The sequence below is a fragment of the Gadus morhua genome, chromosome 14 (assembly GCF_902167405.1).
Source record: "Gadus morhua chromosome 14, gadMor3.0, whole genome shotgun sequence".
NCBI lineage: Eukaryota > Metazoa > Chordata > Actinopteri > Gadiformes > Gadidae > Gadus > Gadus morhua.
The window spans coordinates 19,127,916-19,151,360 of record NC_044061.1 but is presented as its reverse complement, the minus strand read 5'-3'; the positions used below and the strand labels follow the sequence as shown (position 1 = coordinate 19,151,360).

The 23,445-nt window shown below is 40.6% G+C and overlaps 3 protein-coding genes across 3 annotated transcripts; 1 reads left to right on the top strand and 2 right to left on the bottom strand.

Moving 5' to 3' along the window:
- Positions 1-491: 491 nt before the first annotated feature.
- Positions 492-9,751, top strand: LOC115558453 (proline-serine-threonine phosphatase-interacting protein 1). Its single transcript, XM_030376596.1, has 15 exons — positions 492-674; positions 1,060-1,160; positions 1,960-2,034; positions 2,848-2,882; positions 2,981-3,087; positions 3,196-3,258; positions 4,017-4,118; positions 4,479-4,524; positions 4,870-4,949; positions 5,459-5,557; positions 5,976-6,072; positions 6,451-6,547; positions 6,974-7,059; positions 7,176-7,276; positions 7,610-9,751. The coding sequence occupies exons 1-15, from the start codon at positions 624-626 to the stop codon at positions 7,739-7,741; spliced, it is 1,272 nt and encodes a 423-aa protein (XP_030232456.1). The 5' UTR covers positions 492-623; the 3' UTR covers positions 7,742-9,751.
- A 60-nt stretch (positions 9,752-9,811) lies between these two features.
- LOC115558455 (tetraspanin-3) lies at positions 9,812-16,090 on the bottom strand. The gene is made up of 7 exons (XM_030376597.1): positions 15,927-16,090; positions 15,347-15,538; positions 14,853-14,927; positions 14,069-14,170; positions 13,783-13,935; positions 13,336-13,419; positions 9,812-11,169 (listed from the first exon to the last, which is right to left on the bottom strand). Exons 1-7 carry the CDS (start codon positions 15,987-15,989, stop codon positions 11,077-11,079), a joined length of 762 nt encoding a protein of 253 aa, XP_030232457.1. The 5' UTR covers positions 15,990-16,090; the 3' UTR covers positions 9,812-11,076.
- A 5,829-nt stretch (positions 16,091-21,919) lies between these two features.
- On the bottom strand, positions 21,920-23,423 carry nmbb (neuromedin Bb). The gene is made up of 3 exons (XM_030377404.1): positions 22,710-23,423; positions 22,324-22,511; positions 21,920-22,229 (listed from the first exon to the last, which is right to left on the bottom strand). Exons 1-3 carry the CDS (start codon positions 22,969-22,971, stop codon positions 22,173-22,175), a joined length of 507 nt encoding a protein of 168 aa, XP_030233264.1. The 5' UTR covers positions 22,972-23,423; the 3' UTR covers positions 21,920-22,172.
- Between the last annotated feature and the right edge of the window lie 22 nt (positions 23,424-23,445).

The following is a 23,445-nucleotide window of genomic DNA, read 5'->3' as shown; positions in this document are numbered from 1 at the left end:
TATAGATAGATAGGCCTACTATCGATAAGCGATACAATGAGCGATACAGGAGAATCTGTTTGATGTAATGGTATATGTTGGAGAAGATACTATTGCACCATTTAATGTCTTTAAATAAAGGAATTAAGACATTGTCCATTTTTACCTTAAAACGACAACGACGTGCACTTACAATTGTATTGTAGTTTGTATAACCAATATCTAATTTCTGCCACCAGATGGCAGACAATAACAAAGGCCTACATGGTCATATAGCACTGCTCTATGTATCTCAATACTGGAATGAACGAACCAAACTTTCTTGAAATTGAAAAATATGAACTAAAATGTACATACACAGGCTACAAATACATAAGCATAATTACACACAGTCTAAACACAAACACACACACCCTCACACACCCTCACACACACACACATACACACACACATACACAGTTACACACATTCACATATTCTGTTTCTGCTCAGTAGCTTGTGTCATAGGTCCTTCCTCATTGACAGATATACGTCGAGCACACTTGCACTCAGTAAGGTTTTGTTTCGTAACCACTCAGCCTGCCACCAGTGTTGTCTTCTAGGTTCAGAGCAGTTTTTCTGAGGAACCTACTAAGACTAAACGAATGGAGTTATCAAACAGGATGACACCATTGCTGTTTAAAGATGCCTTTTGGGTAAGCCGTTTTTTTTGTGGTTTTAGAAGTTTTAACGTAGTTGACTTTTCCTTGAGTTAATTTGCTCAGTAAGGATTGGATTTATGCAACCCAAGTATCAAATTCATAATACTGACTATATAGGCCTATACATTACTGTGTTAAATTCAAAAATACTGTGTGTTAACATTTGGATGTTACGTTAGGCACAATATTATTTAAGTTTTTTAGAACTGCTAAAGGTTATCTAACTTTTCTTCATGACATTCAGTTTTGCTAGTTCTGCTTTTTTTTTATGTTACATGAAATAAGATATCACCAGCGGGAAGAGTGACTCAAAAGTTTCCACAAAAAAAAAGTAGTGAAACATCAGTGCTGGGTCACATCTTTCTGTTTCCTCTTCTAGGGGAGGGACTTCATCAGCCGAGAAGGATACGACACGCTGATAGACCGACTGAAAGATGGGAGACAGATATGTAAAGATGTGCAGGAGCTCATTAAGATGAGGTACTGATAGGGGACCAATCCTTGTGTTCTTCAGGGATAAACTCAACTAACTACTTCAATATGTTCATGAGTTCTTCTGCGAATTCCTGCAAATGAACGGATAACTGCATTTGTGATTGTATCTTTTGAAGAAAATGTGTCTCAGACGTATGTTTTACGTCCAAGACAGGACTGCACACATAACCAACTATGGTTGTGTAACCCTAAAGGAAGTAATAATCACGTAATTACTTATCATATAATGACATCGTATTGAGCAATGAGAGGGACATCTTGCTTAGTCATTCTACATTCAAATGAAAGACTACAGATGAATGAGGGCTCCCTAATTGTTGCTTAACTCCTCTGTGTTGCATTTAAAATGCACCCACTTAACCACAACACATCGAAAGGAAGACTAGATTAGATTTCACCAGTTTTTTCTATCTCTCTTTCCCAGACGTCTCTCCCCCTCTATCTATCCATATATGTCTCTCTCCCCACTTCTCTCTTTCACATTTCGTTTCATGAGTCCCTCTTTGAATGCCTGTAAATGATCAATGGATAACTCCATTTTTGATTGTGTGAAAGAGTCATAGAAATTAATTTCCCCCCCTCTTCCCCTCTCTCTTTCTCCCTCGATCCATCTCTCTCGCTCACTCTCTCCATTTATCTCTCCATTTTCCTTGCTTTACATCCTACTACCTACCTATCCCTACCTTTTTACCTATCTATGTATCCATCTACCTATCTCTCTTTCTACCTATCTCTGTATCCATTAATCTATCAATCCATCTGTCCACCTCTTCCCCCCCCCCAGGGCCCAAGCGGAGGAGCAGTATGGGAAGGAGCTGGTGCTGATAGCCCACAAGGCCAGGGGGCTTAAGGAGATCGGGTACGACCCGCTCAACGCAGACACTTACAGATAGCGCTGGGCTAGCTCCCATCGCTATGCCTCTAAAACATTATCATTCTAGTTCATTAAGAAGCATGTGCAGGGTGATGCTTTATGTATTCTTGATTTATAATGCTTGTCCACTGATACATTGACAGTAGTTTGGGTGATAGTCATAGAAATTACAGTTTTGGTTGTTTGTCATAATATAGTGTGAGTGTGTGTCTGTGTGTGTGTGTGTGTGTGTCTGTGTGTGTGTGTGTGTGTGTGTGCGTGTGCGTGTGTGTGCATGCATGCGTGCATGGGTGCGTGTGTGCGTGCGTGCATGCGTGCTTATCCATCGCCTCGACTTTAATGGTTCAGTTCCCCATCAGACACACTCATGTTGAATACACACATGGAACATTAATAACTATAGCTGACTCTCAGAGAGTTCATTTGATGATGAAATGGGAGAAAAACCCACTCGTACTTGCATTTTACACAAACACATTTTGCATTTTAGACGTCCATACAGGAACGTATAAAGTTAGGTTTGATTAATGATCTAAACGCATAAAATGAATACATTTATTCAAATTACGAATACATTATATACGCTGAGGTGTCCCTTTGCAAGCTTCCGTAGAGATGAACCCTAAGGCTCCATATACAGCAAACAGCTCGCCTTCTTTTGGATCTGTTTCTGTGTCTGTATGTTTGCGTATATCAATGAATCATAATTGTAATATTCCGATATATATCATATTATCAAATCCTTTTTGACATATAATTGCATAAGTTAGTGCATTAATTTGAGTCATATTTCCCCAGTACCCTGAGAGCGTCCTTTGATCAACTTAAAGCACGTAGGTTCATACAATTTATTGGAATTATTTTATTAATAATGTATTTAATATATATGTCCAAATGTGTTCACCGTTTGATTTGCATTATTCCTTTACAGATATTGAGAATATTGGGAATTTTCACATCCATCTGTCTAATGTTTTGGAAGAGGAGGTGAAAAGGATTGAGATATTCCAAGAGAAGCAAAAGGCACAGAGGAAAAAGGTATGACGACGCTGTTATGTGTTCAGGGAGTTTGGTATATGCTAATGCTAATGTAAACCAAAAGCAGTTTTATTAATAAGCACTATTTTTGTTTTGTTTAATACACAGTTTGAGTCAATCATGGAGAAGCTAATGAAGACTAAGAGTTCTTGGTATAAGAAGACAATGGAGGTACAGTTGACAAAATGGTTGAGTATATAAGGCCCTCATGCTTTGGTGGATCTTACTCAGTTAGCATATACCACAGGCGCCGTTAATATGCTTTCACACACAGTCACTCAAAGACACACACACACACACACACACACACACACACACACACACACACACACACACATACACATACACGCACACACACACACACACACACACACACACACACACACACACACACACACACACACACATACACACACACACACACACACACACACAGAACTGAAAACAGGAAGGAAATGGGGTCTGGAACCCTCTGAAACTTAAAGTCCACCGTGTTTTATATTTAGAAATCAAGCACTACCTATTACCTCAATACAAAAACACAATGTTCGGTGTTTTATGAGCCATTCGTGGTATCTTTCTATTCAGTTTATAAAGAAGAACCTAATATATTTGTTTACAATGATCAATCTATTCTAGTCTACACAAACAATTCAACTTCCACATTATGGATCACACAACATACATATCCAAAATGTAAACTTTAATCGTTGATAGATGATGTACATGTTAAAGATATCTGTGAATGTGCAATATCACTTAAACAAAATCATAACATTAGTTACAGATGCAATAGGTGATTGTGTTTCAAGCATCTGAATGAAGACTCCATTGTTAAGTATAGTCCCGAGCACAGTCCATGGTGTTTCTTTTGGTATACTATGGTTTCTCTTTGAATCAGTCCAAGCCTCTCTCTATCTCTGATCCAGTCCAAGAAGAACAGCAAGCAGAGGTGCCAGGAAGCTACTGAGGCAGAGAATCTAGCTGCGAAAATGGCTGCAACATCTTCTACCCCCAAGATCATAGAGAAGGTAGATAATGATGCTGGACACTACAGACTCTGTACTCTGTAAGTGCAAACAGAGAAATGATACTGCATGAACTGCAGCAGGGGGGTTCCATTTGATTTGAATGCAGCATCTCTTATGATTAAATCATTATCTTTAAGATCCAAAGAAATGCTCCCTTTAAGCTTGAAGATCTCTCTCTCTCTCTCTCTCTCTCTCTCTCTCTCTCTCTCTCTCTCTCTCTCTCTCTCTCTCTCTCTTTCAACAATTTCCTTCCATGCAAAGGCCAACATGATGCCTATGGTTCCATCAATTAACTAATTACAGAACACCTGTTCTTTCAAAGTTTACGTTTTGTTTCTATCCCTTCTTGCATGTGTGAAGGCATATCAAAAGGTCAAGCACTGTAAACAAACTGCGGCAGAATCAGGTTTGTCTAATTCATTTATTAAATATACTAACTGTTCAAGTTATTTTCAACATCATAGGAAAACCCTGACCTCAATGTCTGATCACTTCTAAGGGACTAATGCGGACAAAAATCTTAGTGTAGTTACACAGTGTTATCATAGTGGGCCAAAAAAACGAATTATATCGAGAAAATGTCCATGGATGGATTGGTGCTTTTGTACGCTTGAGCAACGTTTAAACATTTTTCTTTAAAATAAATAGTTGCAATGAAAAAATGACATAGGGCAGGTTGAAGGTTGACTTTGATACGCATATGTTGATGGTTGTATATCATCACCGTTTAATACTTCCCTGCGTTTCCCAGAGAGCCTTTACCTGGGCAACATTGTGCATTTGGAAAATGTGCGGCAGGACTGGATAGGGACACACCAGAGTACCTGCGAGGTGGGTTAACTCAACCATGAAGAAGTTCAACTAAGTCACACCGGGCATCCAAATTCTTAGGTCACCTCTTTTGGGCATAATGTTCTCAAAGGATTAAATAAACACAAACACATATCACACACATACACACACACACATACACACACACACCCACACACACACACACCCACACACACACACACACACACACACACACACACACACACACACACACACACACACACACACACACACACACACACACACAATACCGATACACACCAATAAAGTTAAAAGTGCTGTAGAAAAGATCGGAGTTGTAAAGAGAGACAGAGTAGAAAGCATTGTAAAGGAGCAGGATTTTGAAATGAATACATCTAAATAGGTTCATCCAGTGGCAGCTGTTCAATTCAACTTGAAACAATATTCTGATGGATGGCGATGGGTTTTACAAGATGTAATGTAGGCTTTCACAGAAAAATGGTTAGAAAGGAGATTTTTTTAAAAGGGTGTTTTCGTGTGTGTGTCAGGTTTTCCAACAACTGGAGTCTGACCGCATCAGTTTCCTGAGATGTGTGCTATGGGACCACTGCAACCATTTCTCAATGCAGTGCGTCAAAGACGATGAGGTGAGAGCGCCATGCAGAGCCTGCTTACTAGTAATGTAAAGACGTGATCTGAGCACTACTGAGCACTACAAACCCACTGACCTCAAATCAGATCTGTTGAACAATGATCAGATCTGCTGAACTCAGATCAGATCCGCTGAACTCAGATCAGATCCGCTATAATCAGATCTGATCCGCTATAATCAGATCAGATCCGCTGAACTCAGATCAGATCCGCTGAACTCAGATCAGATCCGCTATAATCAGATCAGATCCGCTGAACTCAGATCAGATCCGCTGAACTCAGATCAGAAACCACTGAACCCAGAACTCTTCCACTAAACACAGATCTGATACACTAAACTCGGATCGGTGCTTTGTATATAAATGATGAAGCTTTTCTCAAGTATTTTAACATTTTGATTGTGTTCTCCACCAGATTTACGAGGATGTCAGGAAGGGTCTTGAGAAGTGTGAAATCAGCACAGACAATAACCTCTTCGTCCAGACGAAGAGCACCAGCAGTAGCCCGCCTGGTCAGACCCCCAGAACTCTATCCTGGATCATGTGTCCACTCTATATCTATAGTCAGATTTAAGTCTAGCTTATATAATTAGTCTTGTCTTCTATATGACTATATCAGGAATAAGTCGAGTTTTCCTGTCTAAATCAAGTCAAAGTTGACTTTGTCTTTCTATATCAGGTCATAGTTTAGTTGATCTGCTTATATCAAGTCTCAGTCTAGTTGATCAATATGTATTGAAGTTTAGTTTGTCTAAACTAAATAGTCTATTTGATATCTCTATATATTGAAAAAAGTATTTTCTTTCAAATGACCCACAAAAATAAACATCCCATTGCCAGGATTGACTTAGTCTACCATGTTACCCCCACCTGTGTTCCCCTGGGATCAGAACCTGTGATGTTTAGGAACTACAGTGTTCTGCTGGAGGAGTCCCAGGGCAGCCCCAGCAACCTCAGCACTTTGGGGAGAGCATCAGTCTCAGAGAGGTACCAAACCATAAACAAATACTTGTTTTATTAGTTGAGTTATCGCCTATGGAAGGGTGGTCCCAACCCCATCCTATTCCACACACACACACACACACACACACACACACACACACACACACACACACACACACACACACACACACACACACACACACACACACACACACACACACACACACACACACACAGCAACGCATTTCCCTGTGGGTATGGGAAACATTTACCATACAGATAATGACTGTGAAAACGCCCACATTTATTTATTTTGAAATGTTTTATGAATGAATTCATCTTTATCTTGGTTAATCTCCCTCAGTCATCGTATTACCACGCACTCACGACATCCGAAACACTTTACATCATGACCACATCTCTTATGACGCATATGACTGGTCCTTAATTAACGGTAAACCTCTTGCACAGTCTTTCCATAATACACAGAGTGGGCTCTAACTCGTCTCTCACTGACGGAAATCCTTATTCAGAGTCAACGAGGAACTCTAGTGGCTGTAGGTATCTCCTCTCTTTCAAATGCCTTCAATATTTAAAATATTACAACGTACAGATTCTTCTTCAAGGTCAAAGTATCTCATTAAACCCTGCACGTGCATCTTTGCGTCTTCAGCACTCAACTGTTCGAACACATCTGGATTCCAACAGACAAGTTCAAGAGCATCGGTTGCCCTGAACGACAGCTACAGGGTGGCTTACGAATACATGGCACAGGTGAACCTGATGCCTATGTAATGCAAAAGAAGTAACTGTTTGTTTAAATGTGCATATGTCACTCTTTTGTTCTCTTTTGACCCGTTTCATTTGACAAGTATTACAGGGCCCTCATTTTAACCATTAGGTGTGAGGCATCTGGGTTGACGCTCACTTTAGATGTCACCGCTGGATCTATTTTTTTTCAAAGGCTGATCCACCTCACAATGGGTGGTTAAAGACGACTGCCCTTTAAAAACCTTTTCTCTCAGATCTGTTTTGGTTATGAAAGCATAGTGTCAAATGGAATGAAGAGTGACACGTTGTATTATAACGGTGTCGTTTGCCTTCCAGAACACAGATGAGCTGACCCTGTTGAGGGGGGAGGTGGTGCAGCTGATGGAGCAGGGGGACGACGGCTGGTGGACGGTGGAAAGGGACGGCGAGGTCGGACTGGTCCCTGGAAACTACCTGGCTCAGATCTGAACTCGGTCCCTCTCACATGCACACGCATAGAAATGCCCGCTTGCTCTTTGCCTCTCACACGTTTCTGTGTGTGTGTGTGTGTGTGTGTGTGTGTGTGTGTGTGTGTGTGTGTGTGTGTGTGTGTGTGTGTGTGTGTGTGTGTGTGTGTGTGTGTGTGTGTGTGTGTGTGTGCGTGTGTGTGTGTCAATCAATTAATATATACATACACTTTTTATATGTTTATGTAGATAAGAGAAAGAGAAACAAAAGTGGGGGGGACTTCCAGGTATAGCTTAATACAGCTATGAGGCCAGCTATGATCAAATGTGGACAACTCATATTCCTTGCAGAAGTGTGTTCTATAAGTGTTTGTGCTGGAAGGGATGATTGGATGGCAAAGCTACAAACCAATAGAAATGTGTTGCACTATAGACCTGTGAATAAATTAACTGCCAGGGCTGGTTTGAACCAAAAATGATGGCATCACCGCCCTTACGTCATCTATTTGCGGCAAATTTCAGAAGTGCGTGGCATGTTTTAAATCACTGTGTGCTGTAACTTTTGTGTCCCATCGCAAAATTTTGCTCTTTTTTTAAAGAGTGATCTTCACGGTCAAACATGGTAGTTTATTGATTGTACGCTGGAGTGGAGATTATGTGGAGAGAGCAAGAACATGAAGAGGAAAGTTAAAACATCCAGTTTTTTTCTTTTGGAACAAGGTTATCTTTTTTTATTTATCTTTTTATTTTTAAGGTCTTGAAAACATCCCATTGTTTTTCTAACAATATCACTGGATTGGTATTTGGACATTTCAGTAGCGAAATGTCAATCTCAGCTTAAAATAGAAAAGGTGTTTAAGAATTCCCAATAGATAAATGCAAACAAAAAGGAAACATTGAGGCAAAAGCCAACCAGATTAAATTATATATATATATATATAAAAAATTGTGCCTACATGATACGCCCTCTACCCGGTGAGCCACCAACCGGATTCAATAAGATACTTTTCTCATGTGATGTTTTTATTTTTACAAGCGTGAGAAGTGGATTCACAAGCACATACTAGGCTACAATGTCATATTAATCTTACACAGAGCTGGGGAATCGTTTATTCAAGTCTCCATTATGCGCTCTATAAAGCTGTGGAACGTAGGACCTTGGGAGAGCACACATGTAGAGCTGGAGAACATAGGACACATAATCAACTTTTTCATGTTCCATATACATTTGGGGGACATAGGTCCCTGGAGTCAAGTCAAAATTGTCCCTCGGCTATTTAAAAAAATAACATATAGACTATAAAGTAACTTGCATCATTTTTGTTGACATGAAATTGTAATTTTAGAAAGGAATGTACTATTTTTGGTGTAGAGAGCTATAGACAGTTTGTGTCACAAGTATAGCATTGGCTCAGCTGGTTAAACTATGATACGTTACTTCGTACTAACTAATGGATCCATGACCAGGATAAAATGTGTCAAAATGGCGCTTTTACACTACAATATTAACAAGGGAGAGAAACCGCCTACATGGGTTGATGGGAACAATGTTTTATTACTCTTATTTCAAGACAGCCAGGTATTAATTTGGGCACTGATACTTAATGAATGTATGGTATAGCAGCAAATTTTGTGCTTCATCCATAAACAATGCAGAAAAAGAAAATTATTCATTCCTACGTACCCTAGCCATGGTGTTCCTTCCAGATAATACATTTTCAAAACTAATGTTGATTGACAGGTCTATGAGCTACACTCAAATGCCAACACCCCCCTATGGACTCCATAGATAAGACTAATCTAAGAAGCAGACCCACTTTGTAATACTCTCCTGCTAGAACGATTGACATATCCTTTTCAATTAAGTATGTCAATTGCTTTTTTGCTTAGTATTCCTTTGTAGCAGAGAAGCCAAACCACTGTGTTGTGTTTATATGTTGTATGACTCGCAACAGAACTATGCAGCTTTCTCAACTGAATAGTAGGCCTACCGTTTTGTTGTGCTGAAAATAAACATGCCTTTTTAACCTTTTAGGTTTTGTATTTATGTCTGAAATTAGGACCTCAAAATGTGAGACAGCAACACTTGGAACAAGGTGAAATGTAGGAGTTTATTTAAATCAGTCTTCCACCCTCCCTTCCCAATCAACACCATTATCTTGTTGTCTCACCTTCTACACAAGCTGAATATCTAGAAATAGAAGAAAACCATAGAATACAAAAACAAACTCAAATACAAAACCTGACGACAAGGAAATGCATGACGGGAGAGTTTTGTGATATACTTCCTAATAAGGTAACACTGTAGAGTGCCTCAACTTGTAGCAACGTGTAGATGCTAAAGTGGGCTGAAAGGCTCACATTTTATTAGATGGCTCACTATTCATTTGTAGACAATAAATCGGAAAACTCAACAAAGGAAAGGACAAAAAGGACGGCACTTTGATAATAAACAGAACCACAACATATTTAAATAATCCAAAGATTAAACATTGTTCAGGATGAAGGAGACTCTTCCAACTTTGTCAGGAGTTTCCATGCCCAAAATGAAAGATGGATCGTAGCACCAACAGCTCTACAAGAGCTGGAGGGCCAACTGGGTACCAACACGGATGCCAGGCTACTTCATCCACAGACGAAACAAAAGGAAAATAATTTAGTTTTACAACAATCTCTACTCAGAGCCTGTGGTTATAATTGTACTCTGTTCCTTTGAAATTCGAAAGCTTGCATGTTCTTAACTTGAAAACCTCACTATACACGTCCAGTCCCGGCCGTAGTGCAAACCGACACGTTTATGTAATACATTCAGCCCAACGAGCTTAGCAGACACAGAAACCTGCTCCTCGACCCCCGACTTCACATGAAGCAACAAAAAGGTCACAACCAGAATAATGATCGTGCAATTCTCATCATCGGTAATATCAATATGCCAAGTACAACTTTTACCTTTTTTGTCCTTCAGCGTGTCAGTGTTTAATCTTTTTAAAAACAATTAAAGTAACATTAACTTACAAAGCATGTCAATAAATATTGTATTGGTCCATCCCCCCCCCGCCCCCCCCCCCCATCCCTCCCTCCCTCCCTCCCTCTCCCCATCCCTACCAGTGTTTGCAACTGCAGATTAATGGAAGATTGTACAACATGTGCTTGAGCTTCTAAACGACTACAGCAGAAATCGAACTGTGTGTGCATGTTTGGTGTATGTGTGTGTTTTTTTGGGGCGAGGGCGTGTCCAATGGATTGGGTTCCGGTCATTGTAGCGTTGTTGTTGCTGTTGTAGTATTGTTGGTGTGCTGTTGTAACGTTAGTGTTGGCGGTGCTGTGGGGGTGGGAGGGGAGGGGGGGCACTCCTGTTCATGCGTAGCTGTTGGTGGTGACCAGCAGCTCGTAGGCCGGGTCGTGACTCCGCCGACAGAGAACCACGCAGGCACACAGCATGCCCAGCATCTGCATGGGGTAGAGGGTGGGGCGGGGACGTTAGTGCGACCGGAAGGGATGACCGGAAGGGCACGACCACAACAAACGGGTGGGTCTTCAGAAACGACGATTGTATGGGTTACTTCTTGGTGAATTATGAACATTTGATGCCATTTTGTGAATAAGAAAATATGCTTGATTTGGTCCACAGTAGGGCTGATCATGAATAGTTGTTCGCTGGGTAGGAGAAAAAAATAACTTGATTCTTCAGTGGTCTCGCCCTGCTTTGTGTACAGGCAGTAAAAGATGCACACTATGAATAGACTTTACTTCTCTTTTTTTCTTCACAGAATATTCAGATTTTCAGTTGGAAACTTAACGAATACCAGAAGCGTGAAATTATGTGTACAGGCACCAGCCCTAGACCACAGTCAAACCAAAAGGAAAATATAGTTCTAATTTCTGCCGTATCTAAAGGACTTGACATTTCAAGCCATTTCTGAATTAGTCCTAACAAGCGGATAACGCTTTATTTTCAAAGATTCGATTTGCGATTAATATTTCAATTCACACAGTTGAATTAGCCAGTGGCTAAAAGTGCCAAGTGGTTACATGAGATACGGTAAGCGTGCAGCAGCAAGCATGGACCAGCATGATCTCATCACATCTAATTAAGGCTGCGGTGGGGAAAAAGAGGCTCCTTGTTGATGGCGTGAGTCTGTGTCACTACGGCCGCGGCGGGACTCCTCAGAGACTATGGTGTGCTGAGAGCACAACCTCTCTCATGTTGTCAGCACACCATAGGTGATAAATGCTAGCTAGCCCCTTCTGGTTTAATATGAAGGGTCTCAATCAACACTTTGAAAAAAAAATAGGATCAGATTGTCTACAAAACGTATGTGTTGTTAAAAGCATACATTGACATTTTTGGATCTACGATATTGCCAGCAGGGCAGATATGCAAAGATAAGGTATGATAATTAACTAGAAATCAGAAGATCTGGCCAGAGGTAATCTATGCACTAGTTATGAATACATAATTTGTTTTTATAAACGTGCAGGTATGTATTTAAAGTTATTTAAAACAGTAAGTATATCAACAAACGGTTCCACATTTCTATCTCTACTGTATGGATGAGATGATGTGGGGTCAGCTTAGTTCAGGAGGTAGAGCAGTTGTCATGTAACCGAAAAGGTTGCTAGTTCGATCCCCAGCTCCTCCTAGCTGAGTGTTGATGTGTCCCTGAGCAAGACACTTAACCCTAACTGCTCCTGACGAGCTGGCTGTCGCCTTGCACGCCTTGCCGCTGGTGTGTCAATTTGTGTATTAACGGATGTAAGTCGCTTTGGATAAAAGCATCTGCTAAATGTCCTAATTGTAATTGTAATGATGTTTTGTATAGTGGAATGTTAAAGGGTAATTCCGGTGTAAAATGGATTTGGGATATGTTCAGTATGATAACGAGTTGAAACGTTCGTTTTGGAGCACAAAAACCGCATATTGGCGTTTTCTTCAGTTGGCTGTTTTTAGCCGATTCTATCAAAACACTATAAACATGGAACGATGGGGGCACTGGTTATGGTAAAAACTAAATCGCTATTTTAAACCACTTAAAAAGCCCAACACTTTTTTGGTAGTATAATAAGGGTCTTAACATATAAAACTAGGCATTGAGAACTTTGTAAGTGTACAGATTGTCTATTAAAAAGGACATTTTATACACACAATACCATCAGTAGATCACCCGTCGACGCCATTTTGTTTTTAAGACTCAATAAGTTGATTGGCGAACACAGAGCTTGTGTGTTGCTGACGGATGTCACAATCTCTGTGTTTGCCTTTTAAGTGGTTTAAAATAGAGATTTAGCTTTTACCATAACCAGTGCCCTGATCGTTCCAAGTTTATAGCATTTTGATAGAATCGGCTAAAAACAAACAACTGAAGAAAGCGTCTATATACGTTTTTTTTGTGCTCCAAAACAAACGTTTCAACTCGTTACCATAAAAAATATATCCCAAATCCATTCTACGCCAGAATTACCCTTTAACACCCATGCATGGATGAGATAGAGTAATTAATTGTAAGTTATCTCACCTGTATACATGTAGTGTTATTTATAGATTTACAGTAAAATGTTATTTCCCCTGTATTGATGTAGTGTTATGTTTAGATTTATAGTACAATTGTATCTCACCTGTATAGATGAAAACATCAAGGCAGTCCAGATGACATACATCATGATCTCCTTTAATTTCTTCACAACTAGAGCCTCACATCCCTAGGAGGTACAAATGTGAAGAAATGAAAAAATTAAATACAGAAAATATCCATAGGACCTCAAGTATTTCTGAAGTTGGGGGTATGTTTGGAACAAACACACGTCAATATAACAATCTTTGTTTGTGCACACATGCTGAAAGAATATTCAAAGCTCGAAATGATGTATTCAGTCCAGCAATAAACTTGATACAGAATGAAATCTAATTTATTTATCCCAGAGGACACATTTGAGGTGTAGATAGATACAATTATAATAAAACATTAATGATAGAATATATCATCACCATGCACTGTATGCAGTGTTCAAGGGTCCCTTTAAGCAACAAACCACCACCAGCATCTAAAGAACCCGGTACTGTACCTCCTGGTAGAGGTCCCCGGGCCTGGCCAGGCTCCCTGTGCAGTTGGTGATGCTGGGCTGACAGCAGCTCAGTGGAACGCTGTTGGCCTTGCTCTGCTGGAACCATGTGGTGTTCCTCCAGTCAGAGTAGTTGTGAATCCCACAGCAGTGAAGCTAGGGGAGTAGAATACCACACACACACAAACACACGTTATAGAACCAACCTGGGCAAGCTTCCAACATAGATCAGGTCACATGGAAACAAGAGTGTAAACGTAGACTCAAGAATGCTGGCTCTGTTCCTCACCTGCCTTTGCACATAGTCAATAGCACGGCTAGGTGCGTCCGTGTTGGTGCCGTTGTATTCGTTGTACACTTTCTGGATGGAGTGGTTCACCTGATCTTCCACCTGAAACCTCAAGATGTTAGAGGATACACTCTACATACACATTATCTGACACAGCCATGCAGTCAGGGTATTAGATAGTGAAACTAGCATGTTCCCGTGCTTCCAGCATTAAGTAGCTAGCTGAAGATAATTAGTTTGACCCCATTTAAATCAATACGAGAGGAATGACTATAAAGCAATTAACTCTCCTTTTGATGGACAAAACACATACTAGTGGATAGGGAATATATGTCTTTGCATTTGTTTTAAATTCAAATTAATATTTTCATGATAAATACAGGAAAATAATTTGGTTGGGCCTAAAAAAAAAAAAAGTTTGGTTCCTGTTGGTGGTCAGTTGAGGTCATGGGTAGGTAGGGAATTTATTTTATTTTTTTATTTTATTTTTTCCAGCGCGAATGATAGGTAGGTTGTTTTCATTTAAAAACGAGAAAATTAGCTCATCCTTGTTCAGAATGAAGAGGTGCTGTACCAGAACGTAATTATAGTTTGCATCAAAAAAAAAAAAAAATTTTTTTTTTTTTTTTTTTTTTATAAAGCTCATAAAATAATTTGGGTCGCACATAAATTGACAGGGTCGGTCGGAAACCGGATCCAAACAAAATTTTTTTTTAGGCCTTGCTACCCTGGATATTCAGTTTTAAGTTATAGGCTCACAGTGCTGTATGAAAGGTAGGCCTACCTTTGCTCTGTATATGTATCCAAGCACCACCACCACACACTCTGTTACAAACACCAGCAGGAGAATAACAGCAAACTGTAGAAAGAGATGCAGTGAGACTTTGCACCAGTACCAACTTTTGGCCACCAAACAAAAAAAACATCATTATTAGGGTTGGGTTAGGGTTGGATTTTTAATAGAGAACATATGACTTTCAAAATCTATCAACGAGTGAAATAATATACCTATTCAACAAAAACATAGAACCTGTATTAGTGACAAGCTGGCAACACTCTCGACACGACACGCTACAAAACGTCACCAGTGAAACTTCCTGGTTATGAGTTAAAGCCCTCCCTTTGTATTTGAAAGAAACCAGGAGGCACAGTGCAGCTAGCATGGGTAGAGCAGCAGCACTGGACCACATTGACTTAATAATGCTGCAGCAAGGGTTTACGCCACCACGTCACATTTTGATCCGTACTAGAAGAGATTAATCTATGAATAATACGTACAGTGGCCAGACCACAGGAGCTCTCACGAATGGTGGCGCAGCAGCCGATCAGCCCAATGACGAAGAGCAGAGTCCCCACGACTATGATGATGACGGCGGGGATCAGGGTGTACACATCCTCGAAGAAGTGGTCGTAGTCGTCGTATGTGATGAATACATAGGCGCCAATGTAACACAGTATTCCTGCAGCCGCCTATGAGACAACCGGACAGATGGTCGTACTTGAGTTGAGTTTGTGTGTACGGCGGTGTTTTACCATGCAATACATTTGAATGCATGAAACATCAAATCCTAGTAATGTACTTGCCACCTGCACTAAGAGTTTTCAGTAAATGGAAGCACTGCCTAAACTTCAGGAGGACAGCAGAGCACAGTAAAGGCTTTGTATAATATTTGTTGGGTTTAACAACTGCGGTCGATTTGAAATATACAAAACATTAAGAGTGTGAGCAACTAAATGATAAACGCAACGCAGGGTATCTGCATGGCGCAGTTTGCTGGCCTGCTGCTCCTCCGGAGCCTCATTGGGATGCAATTCGACTCTGCATTGATACATTATACGTTAGTTTTATTTTTCTTACCCAAAATATCAGGTTAAGAAACACCAAGACGGTTTTGGAAGACGTAATCCCACACTGCCCCATTGTTGGCGTTTGGGGCTAAAAAAAAATACACAAAATAAAACAAAGCGTTGCACCTGCTTCTTCCCTAATGATGATAATAAAATGGCTTCACTGGCCCTGCCCTCTTTGCACAGACTCGTCTCGGGTTAGCCAATCAGAAGCAAGAAAAGGGTCACATGGCACAATGAGGTCATGTTTAAAGCAATACGGTCCTGACGTCAACTGTACATGGAACATTGAATCCATCCATCTATTTTATCCGAATTAATAAATGAACCGATACCATGAACGATACTCTCTCTCTCTCTCTCTCTCTCTCTCTCTCTCTCTCTCTCTCTCTCTCTCTCTCTCTCTCTCTCTCTCTCTCTCTCTCTCTCTCTCTCTCTCTCTCTCTCTCTCTCTCTCTCTCTCTCTCTTTCTCTCAGATGTGGACAAGTCAAGAAGCATTATCAATCCAATAGGGACCAGTGAATTGCGTCAAAAATTATATTTATACCAGAGGGTGACAGTGTTTCGTAATGTGAACTTCGTTTTTCTGTGGAAACTTATGTTGAAGGTAAATACCCCAGATTGCAAAAGACTTCACTCATTTATGAATGATCTTATTTATTTATGTATTTATATGATTCTAGCAGGTAGGAATATAGACCATTAAAGGTGTTATATTATACCAGGTGTGATATAGCCATTACAAGCCGTTTTGAAAGTCTACGGGCGTGTGGGCGTGTCCTCCTAGAAACTAGATGTATGACGGATAGATGAGCAACGTTTGCTACAGTACACCAGGCTGGTAGACTGATCTATCCAGCACACATCTAGATGGACACACCCACTTGTGAGGTCAGAAGAGGCAGTTTTTCGAAATGGCTTGTAATGGCTAATCGAATCACACTCAAATAACAAATGATTATTTGTCACCTTTAAGAAAGGCATGTGGGCAGTTCTCAAAGTTCACAAAGGGAAGCTATTTTTGAGTAAAAAAGTTGATAGCGGATTCTATGTGCAGGAAACATGGCTGATGCCAAAGCTTGATTTTGTTATACAGTACCAGGATACCAGGAGATGGGTCTGACGTGTGCAAACTATTTTAAAGAGGGTGTTCAGTACAGGAAGGGGCAAGTCTTTCCTGAGGATTAGTGGGTTCAGGTGGAGGCATGGAGGGAAATCTGTAGGTTTTCTCTGTTCAATTGATTAAAATAACCTTGGTACTCGGATGTGGATGCACTTGGTAAAGTGTTTGAAGGAGTTTCACTGCCTGCTATCTGGGTAGGTGTCTTTACTGGACATAACTTGTTGTAAGGTGGATCTACATTGGATAGTGTTGGTACGACGGTGGAGGAAACAATGGAAAAGCTCGGGTTGGCGTGTGTACATTACGGTCATGCCGCAAGGTTGTTGGGGGGTCGAGGCCTGTCTTCTCTTTTATCTAACATGAGGGTCAGCTACGCTGGCATTTAAAGGTTGGGTAGGTGATTTGCGAAACGCCAGCAGATTTTGAAAATACACAACTCAAATGGTCCTACCCCCTCTCCTTCAACGCTGACTCTGACTCCACCCATTCCAAGTACCTGGACGCGCAATCATGCACGAGCGCGAACAGAGATGCGCGAGAGCGAGCCAGGCTAGCGTAGGTTTTCGTTTAACAACATGGCACTACATTCAGCTGTAAGTTGCACCCAGTACCGCGGGAAGTAGGAGTGCTGGGGGTGCTGCAACACCCCCTGTCCGAGGCCCTGTCTTATCACAGAAAACGATCATTTCTAAAAACTCCGGCCAAAGTGGAGATTTCTGAAAACGCCGGTTATGTGTTGTCGTGTCAACGGGGAGAAACGGGATTTTAGGTTCTGAAGCGTCACATTATGCACCAGGAAATGCTTAACGTCATGTGAGCGCCCGCTGTACCGTATTGGTCCGAATATAAACACAAACCCCATTGTAAGACGACCTATATTTGGAAAAAAGATTTGAAGACCAGATCCGTTTTTTATGAATAAATAAATTGTATTCATTGAAATAATATACGAAAATAAAAAGGCATCGAATAAAACACTGCATTGCCACTAAACAGTAGTGCAAATAGGCCGTACTGATGTGTACACCAAAGACTATTCCTGACACTCCTCTGCCCCGCTGTGTTCGCTCTGGCTGTGGTCGCTCCGAACTGTTTCGGCCCGTGGCAAAGCGAGTCATCCTCGCTGCTGTCCAAGGCATTTTGAGACGCAGCATTTATTTAATGCTCATATGACCTAGTGCTGAAAAAAGGTTATATGAAAAAGTGTGAGGGTAGCGGTGGTGCGCTAAACTTGTTCTGTGAGCAGCTGGATGTGAACGATCGATTTTCAACTGTCCGCGCATGCACTGGTGTAATTGAGCTGCGCTGCTATACATCTTTTTTTATCAATGTAACGAGTTGCGAGTCTAGTGCAGAGTTGTTTTTTTTCCCAGCACCCCCTGCTGAGAATACGTTCTCGCTGCAATGGTTGGACCAGATGTTATAAACATTAAACGGTCACATAAATCATTACTATTTTTAGAAAATGTATGTTTGTTTCATATAATTGTATTGGAAGTCCTGGTTTTCACTAGGGTTGCCGCGGTGTGGACATTTTCACACCGAGTAATACACTCGTCTCCACACCGGTATTACCGAGTATAAACGGTATAAACTTTGAAACTAGGTCAACCGCCACACAAGCATCGGTTTTTAGACCCTTCTCGTCCTTCAGTTGCCGCCAACGTTCGAAAGCAGCGCCTAGGATTATTCTTGATTTCAGTTTTTCTCTTTCAGCGTTTTTATTATCAATTACTCTCTGAAAAAGAGTTTTCCTTCTCTTTGCTGGTGGTGGTGGTGGTGGTGGGGATGGTGGCGTCTTGTCTGCCATGGAAATTGTCTTCTACTGCTAGGTCCAAATGTGGATTAACTAGTTCCAGTAGCTACCGCAGGATAACAACAAACAGGAGCTTGCTCTGGGTCACGAGCTCTGGGTCACGAGTACTGCACGAAGGGGTCGCGCGCGGGGCGCGGGGGAGGGGGAGTGCAGTACGACCGTTTGATTGACGTACTTACTGTCCAATGCAACTCGGTGGCAATGGAAATGATTGGCTGGAGTTTTTCGAGCCCTGCCCGTTCCACAGATGATTGACTTGTTTAATTTTCATGTCAGTACTTCTAACTCAGTGGCTGTAAGCGGGTTATGATAAGGATTTCAAGTAATTTTGCAAAAATGGCCAAAAAAGCAAATCACCTATACAACCTTTAAGACTGAGTGGGATGCAATGGAGTGGATCACTGCCCATATGCAGTGGGCAGTGATCATTTTCCCATACCCAGTGGAGGAAATCTGCTGTGTGGGACATTCTTCCCTGCTGATGTCTGCTGCAGAGGCGCACCAAAGAAAGGTAGCTTTCTTTGGAAAGCTACTACTACCTTGTACTGTTGCTGCTATGTGAATGTTGAGGAACCAATCCCAAGAATTTTATTCTTGTGTACTGTACAATAAGATGTAATAAAAGTGATTCTGATACTGAAACCACAATGTATTCAGAAATTGCCTTTTCTAGTAAATATGTGTTACTAATACTTACTCTTTTTAAATGACTACTCAACAATGTTATTGAACCACCCCAATCCCAAGATAAAAGCCTCTATAGCTAGCTCTATTTGCTGGGCCTATTGGCTTCATATTGTGGTCCAATCACTTTGTCACACCGCTGCCTTGGCCTGAGGTCCACCCAGCATGGGTGCAGACAGAGCCCTCAACATGAAACCAATGACCTCATCCTCCCCATGAGCCATGCGTGTGAACAGCTCCAATCAACACATATTGTTCACATTTAATGTGACCACAATCAACCGCTTATGTCACATCGCAAGCTTCACCTGAGATATTGTGGCCTGCAGCGATGCAGTCCTTCACTCTGATTCCTGCACATGGAAGTATTATGCAAAGAAAATATATTCCGGAGCAAGATAAATTACTCTAGTGTGTGCTTTATATTACAACCAGCATAATCAATGCAACACTGGAAAGGGTGTGTTTTTAAATGTTACATACATGATACATTTTCATGACATTCACTTTACACCACTTTTGATAAAAGTGTATGCTACATGACTAATTAGCAAATAGTATTAATTGTACTACTTCAAAATGAATGCCAGTAAGACTGTGGGGGGTGTAATTTCTTAATGAAACTTTTTTGGGGGGGTTCTCAGGTGATTAAGGTCATCAAATGGAAATACCATGGTGATATTTTAGAGACCTAATCGGAAGGATTATACGGGTTCCTGATTGTAGTCATAACAGATACTGTGTGATTAGAAAAGAGTGAGATAACACTGTGTGAACAAGATAAAGGACATTCATAAACCTATTCAATCTCCATGCTGCGGTTTAACTGCACATCACTACTAGCTCCTATGTTTACCCCATTAAAAAATAATGTTGGGATATATGCTGTTCTATTTTGAGTTATTCTTTAAGAATTGATTGAGTATCCTAATAAATGTTGGTGCTCTTTTCTTCCCCCTTCTGTTATTCATATTATGTCCTGTGCGGAACATTTCACAAGTGCTTCATCTATAATCACATTCTATCCTTGAATAATAGAAGGCATTGTGAATGTGTTTACCTAGACCAAGACTAGTACTTTACATGAAGATATCGAGCCATTCATATATTGAGCACATTGTTGTAATGCAGTTCATCAGCAAGGCAGAGCAATGAACAGCTTTAGACAACGATTATAATTGGGACTGATCACGGCTCCCCATTGCCGTCTTAAAAAGTAAACTGGTTTGTAAGAGTTAACAATAAGGCTGTGGTTTGTGCTCTTGGTGTGTGTGAGTGTGTTTTATTGCAGACTAGCCACTGAGAAGATAAACGTAATCTTCATTAGTCGAGACAGGCCTCTTATGTCATAGGAGGATTGCATTTAGAGTAGTGGGAATAACATGTTGTATTTCTCATAAAATCCACCTGATACAACAGCTAAGGTTCAAGAGCAATACATTTATAACTCTTATTGCAAATCTCTGGAGAGGACAGTTGAAGAGTTTCAAAAGCATGTGGGAAGATGCACATTTCGGAGCCAAATAATGTGTTGTAAAATCAGCCATCCAAAATAAACACTTTGAGAAATGGTTATTATGGGAATGGTCATAGTGAAATTAAATGTGAAGGCTTGAATGCAGCTTGGTTCTGTCCTGGTAACCTACTTCCCATCTTCATCCTGTGGGATGACGAATAAGATGGGTGTCAAGTGTTCAACCCATTTTGAAGTCCAGTTCTGTTGTTGTCTTTGAAGTCTCCAAAAGTAACAACAATTGACTCATTTTATTGGAGCATTCCACTTCAGAGGTGTCAGATTGTGCAATCTTCAATTGAGAACGAAATCACATTTGAATTACAGATTTTTACCTTGTTATGTTGTTCATAAGGTCTTTGAGTTGGCACCATTCACTTAGAATGTATGTTTTACAAGGGTCGAATTACACATATTAAATATGACCCGTAAGAGATGGAGATTTATCTAATGAAGTGTTAATTTCCAAATAAACTTTTAAGCTGTTGATAATTCAACGATATGTTCTATCTGATGGGTTTGTGACTATAATTAAAGGGAATATAAATATTTTTAAAGGAAGATAAATAATAGTATGTTGGCATCAATCATACACATTAAAATAGAGGGATACTTAAATTGATTTTATTTGTTTGTTTTACATCTGGACACATTTAAGTCAATATTTTTTTCAAATGTTTTATAACTTGCTACAGGAGTCTATGCTCTCACAGCGTATGCAGGACGATTATGGAATGTTCATATCAATAATACAAATATTAGTTGGCTATAGTTTAAAATATTTACACCGCATTTTGCATAGGCTTTATATATTGAACATAAAAACGTTGAATTATGGAAAGGAAATGACAATGAAAGCATAATAATTAAATAAATTAATGATATTTATTTGAAGCATACACTCCACATATGCAAACACATATTGTAAGGTAATAGGCTACATTTGAGATCAAATATCCACTGGCCAAATCAAATCAACCAAAAACAGCGTTTGTATATTACTGTGCAGCTGGGAGTTACAATCAAGAGGATGCATGAGAACATCAGTGACATCGCGATGCTTATTAATTGTCCATTTGCGTAGTAGCAGTCAGCACTCAGCAGTGCTTTCCCCACGCCTCACTTTTTGCTGCTGTCGACGTAGCTCTCCAAAATCTTCATCAACAACTCTGACTCCTTTAATCAGAAAGAATTACAATGTCACTGTAGTGGTTCAAAGTATGCAAACACGATTCATCACATAGAAACGGTGGACTTGGGTTTTCCTCACCTGCTTTTTAGAGCGGGTCTCTTGCGTGTCGATCTGCGCTTGTAGAGCGACCCGCAGAACCTCCTGGAAGATGTTCCCCAGGTCGTCCTGCTCCGGACCCAGTGCCACCTGCAGCGCGTCAACACCTTGCCCATCGGCGGATGACAGCAGAGGCTTGTCCATCACACTTTTCTTGCCCATAAAGTGTCCTTTGAAGCGATAAATAAAATGCATATTGTTATTATGCGTTGTAATACATGATTGCACATGAACCATTAACAAGTCAACAAGTATAACACATTAATGCATGGAAAACATTGGAAAGCATTTGATAGGACTTAATCTGTCAATTCTACTTTGAATACAAATGAGATGAATAAGCAAAAAAATAAGAAGCATCCACATACCTGTAGCCCAAAGATTGCCTCTCGGGTTCACTTTAATCTTTGCAACTTTATTCCTTAGCTCTGTCAAATCGAAGCTCACAGCGGTAGTGAGAGAAAGCACCGAAAAAAACACCAGATAAGTCAGTAAAGCCCCATGGCAGACGTTGCTAAGTGTTAACCCAGACATAGCTGAAACCGGAACGGCTGAGTCCCTTGGCGCGCAAAACCTCCAACTACTGGCGACTGGGAGTTCGGTGTGAGGGCGCTCGGACGCACTACACATTTATAGCTTCAGGCGTGGGTGGGCTCTGTCTCATGTGCGTGCAAACCTGCACAGCAATTCACAGTTTGAAGTTGTGACCAGGCTGTATAGGGCTCGATCTTAGCCGAACCTTTCCGTATGACGGCTGGCCATATGATTTGATTAGATTTTTTTGATACAGGCCCACGTGTTTGATGGCTGTGTGTGTGTGTCTGGCTGTGTAAACATCCGTTTTACGAATGCGCAAATGGCAGCGCGTAAAAGAAGAGACGATAGCCTACTACAATGACCTTGGTCTTCTTCAAATTGATTAAGGCCTGAGAATAGAGTGATGTTGACCCACTAAAACTACAGGACAGATTCGTGAATCAAACCAACATTTCTCAAATTAGAGGAATCAAAGATGCCGAAGGAAAAGTAATAAGTGGAATGCTAGGATAAATACATAATCCTTCAAAAGTATCCGACATTTGGCACGCACTTTACCCCGGACGG

Excerpts from the sequence above, each read along its gene's own strand:
- LOC115558453 (XM_030376596.1), top strand. The coding sequence starts at position 624 with ATGGAGTTATCAAACAGGATGACACCATTGCTGTTTAAAGATGCCTTT. Across the intron at positions 675-1,059 it reads TGTTTAAAGATGCCTTTTGG|GGGAGGGACTTCATCAGCCG; the intron begins GTAAGCCGTTTT and ends TTCCTCTTCTAG. Across the intron at positions 3,088-3,195 it reads AAAAGGCACAGAGGAAAAAG|TTTGAGTCAATCATGGAGAA; the intron begins GTATGACGACGC and ends TTTAATACACAG.
- LOC115558455 (XM_030376597.1), bottom strand. The coding sequence starts at position 15,989 with ATGGGGCAGTGTGGGATTACGTCTTCCAAAACCGTCTTGGTGTTTCTT. Across the intron at positions 14,928-15,346 it reads GCTCCTGTGGTCTGGCCACT|TTTGCTGTTATTCTCCTGCT; the intron begins GTACGTATTATT and ends CTCTTTCTACAG. Across the intron at positions 13,420-13,782 it reads CCGGGGACCTCTACCAGGAG|GGATGTGAGGCTCTAGTTGT; the intron begins GTACAGTACCGG and ends TGTACCTCCTAG.
- nmbb (XM_030377404.1), bottom strand. The coding sequence starts at position 22,971 with ATGTGTAGTGCGTCCGAGCGCCCTCACACCGAACTCCCAGTCGCCAGT. Across the intron at positions 22,512-22,709 it reads AGGCAATCTTTGGGCTACAG|GACACTTTATGGGCAAGAAA; the intron begins GTATGTGGATGC and ends ATCGCTTCAAAG. Across the intron at positions 22,230-22,323 it reads AGACCCGCTCTAAAAAGCAG|GAGTCAGAGTTGTTGATGAA; the intron begins GTGAGGAAAACC and ends TTCTGATTAAAG.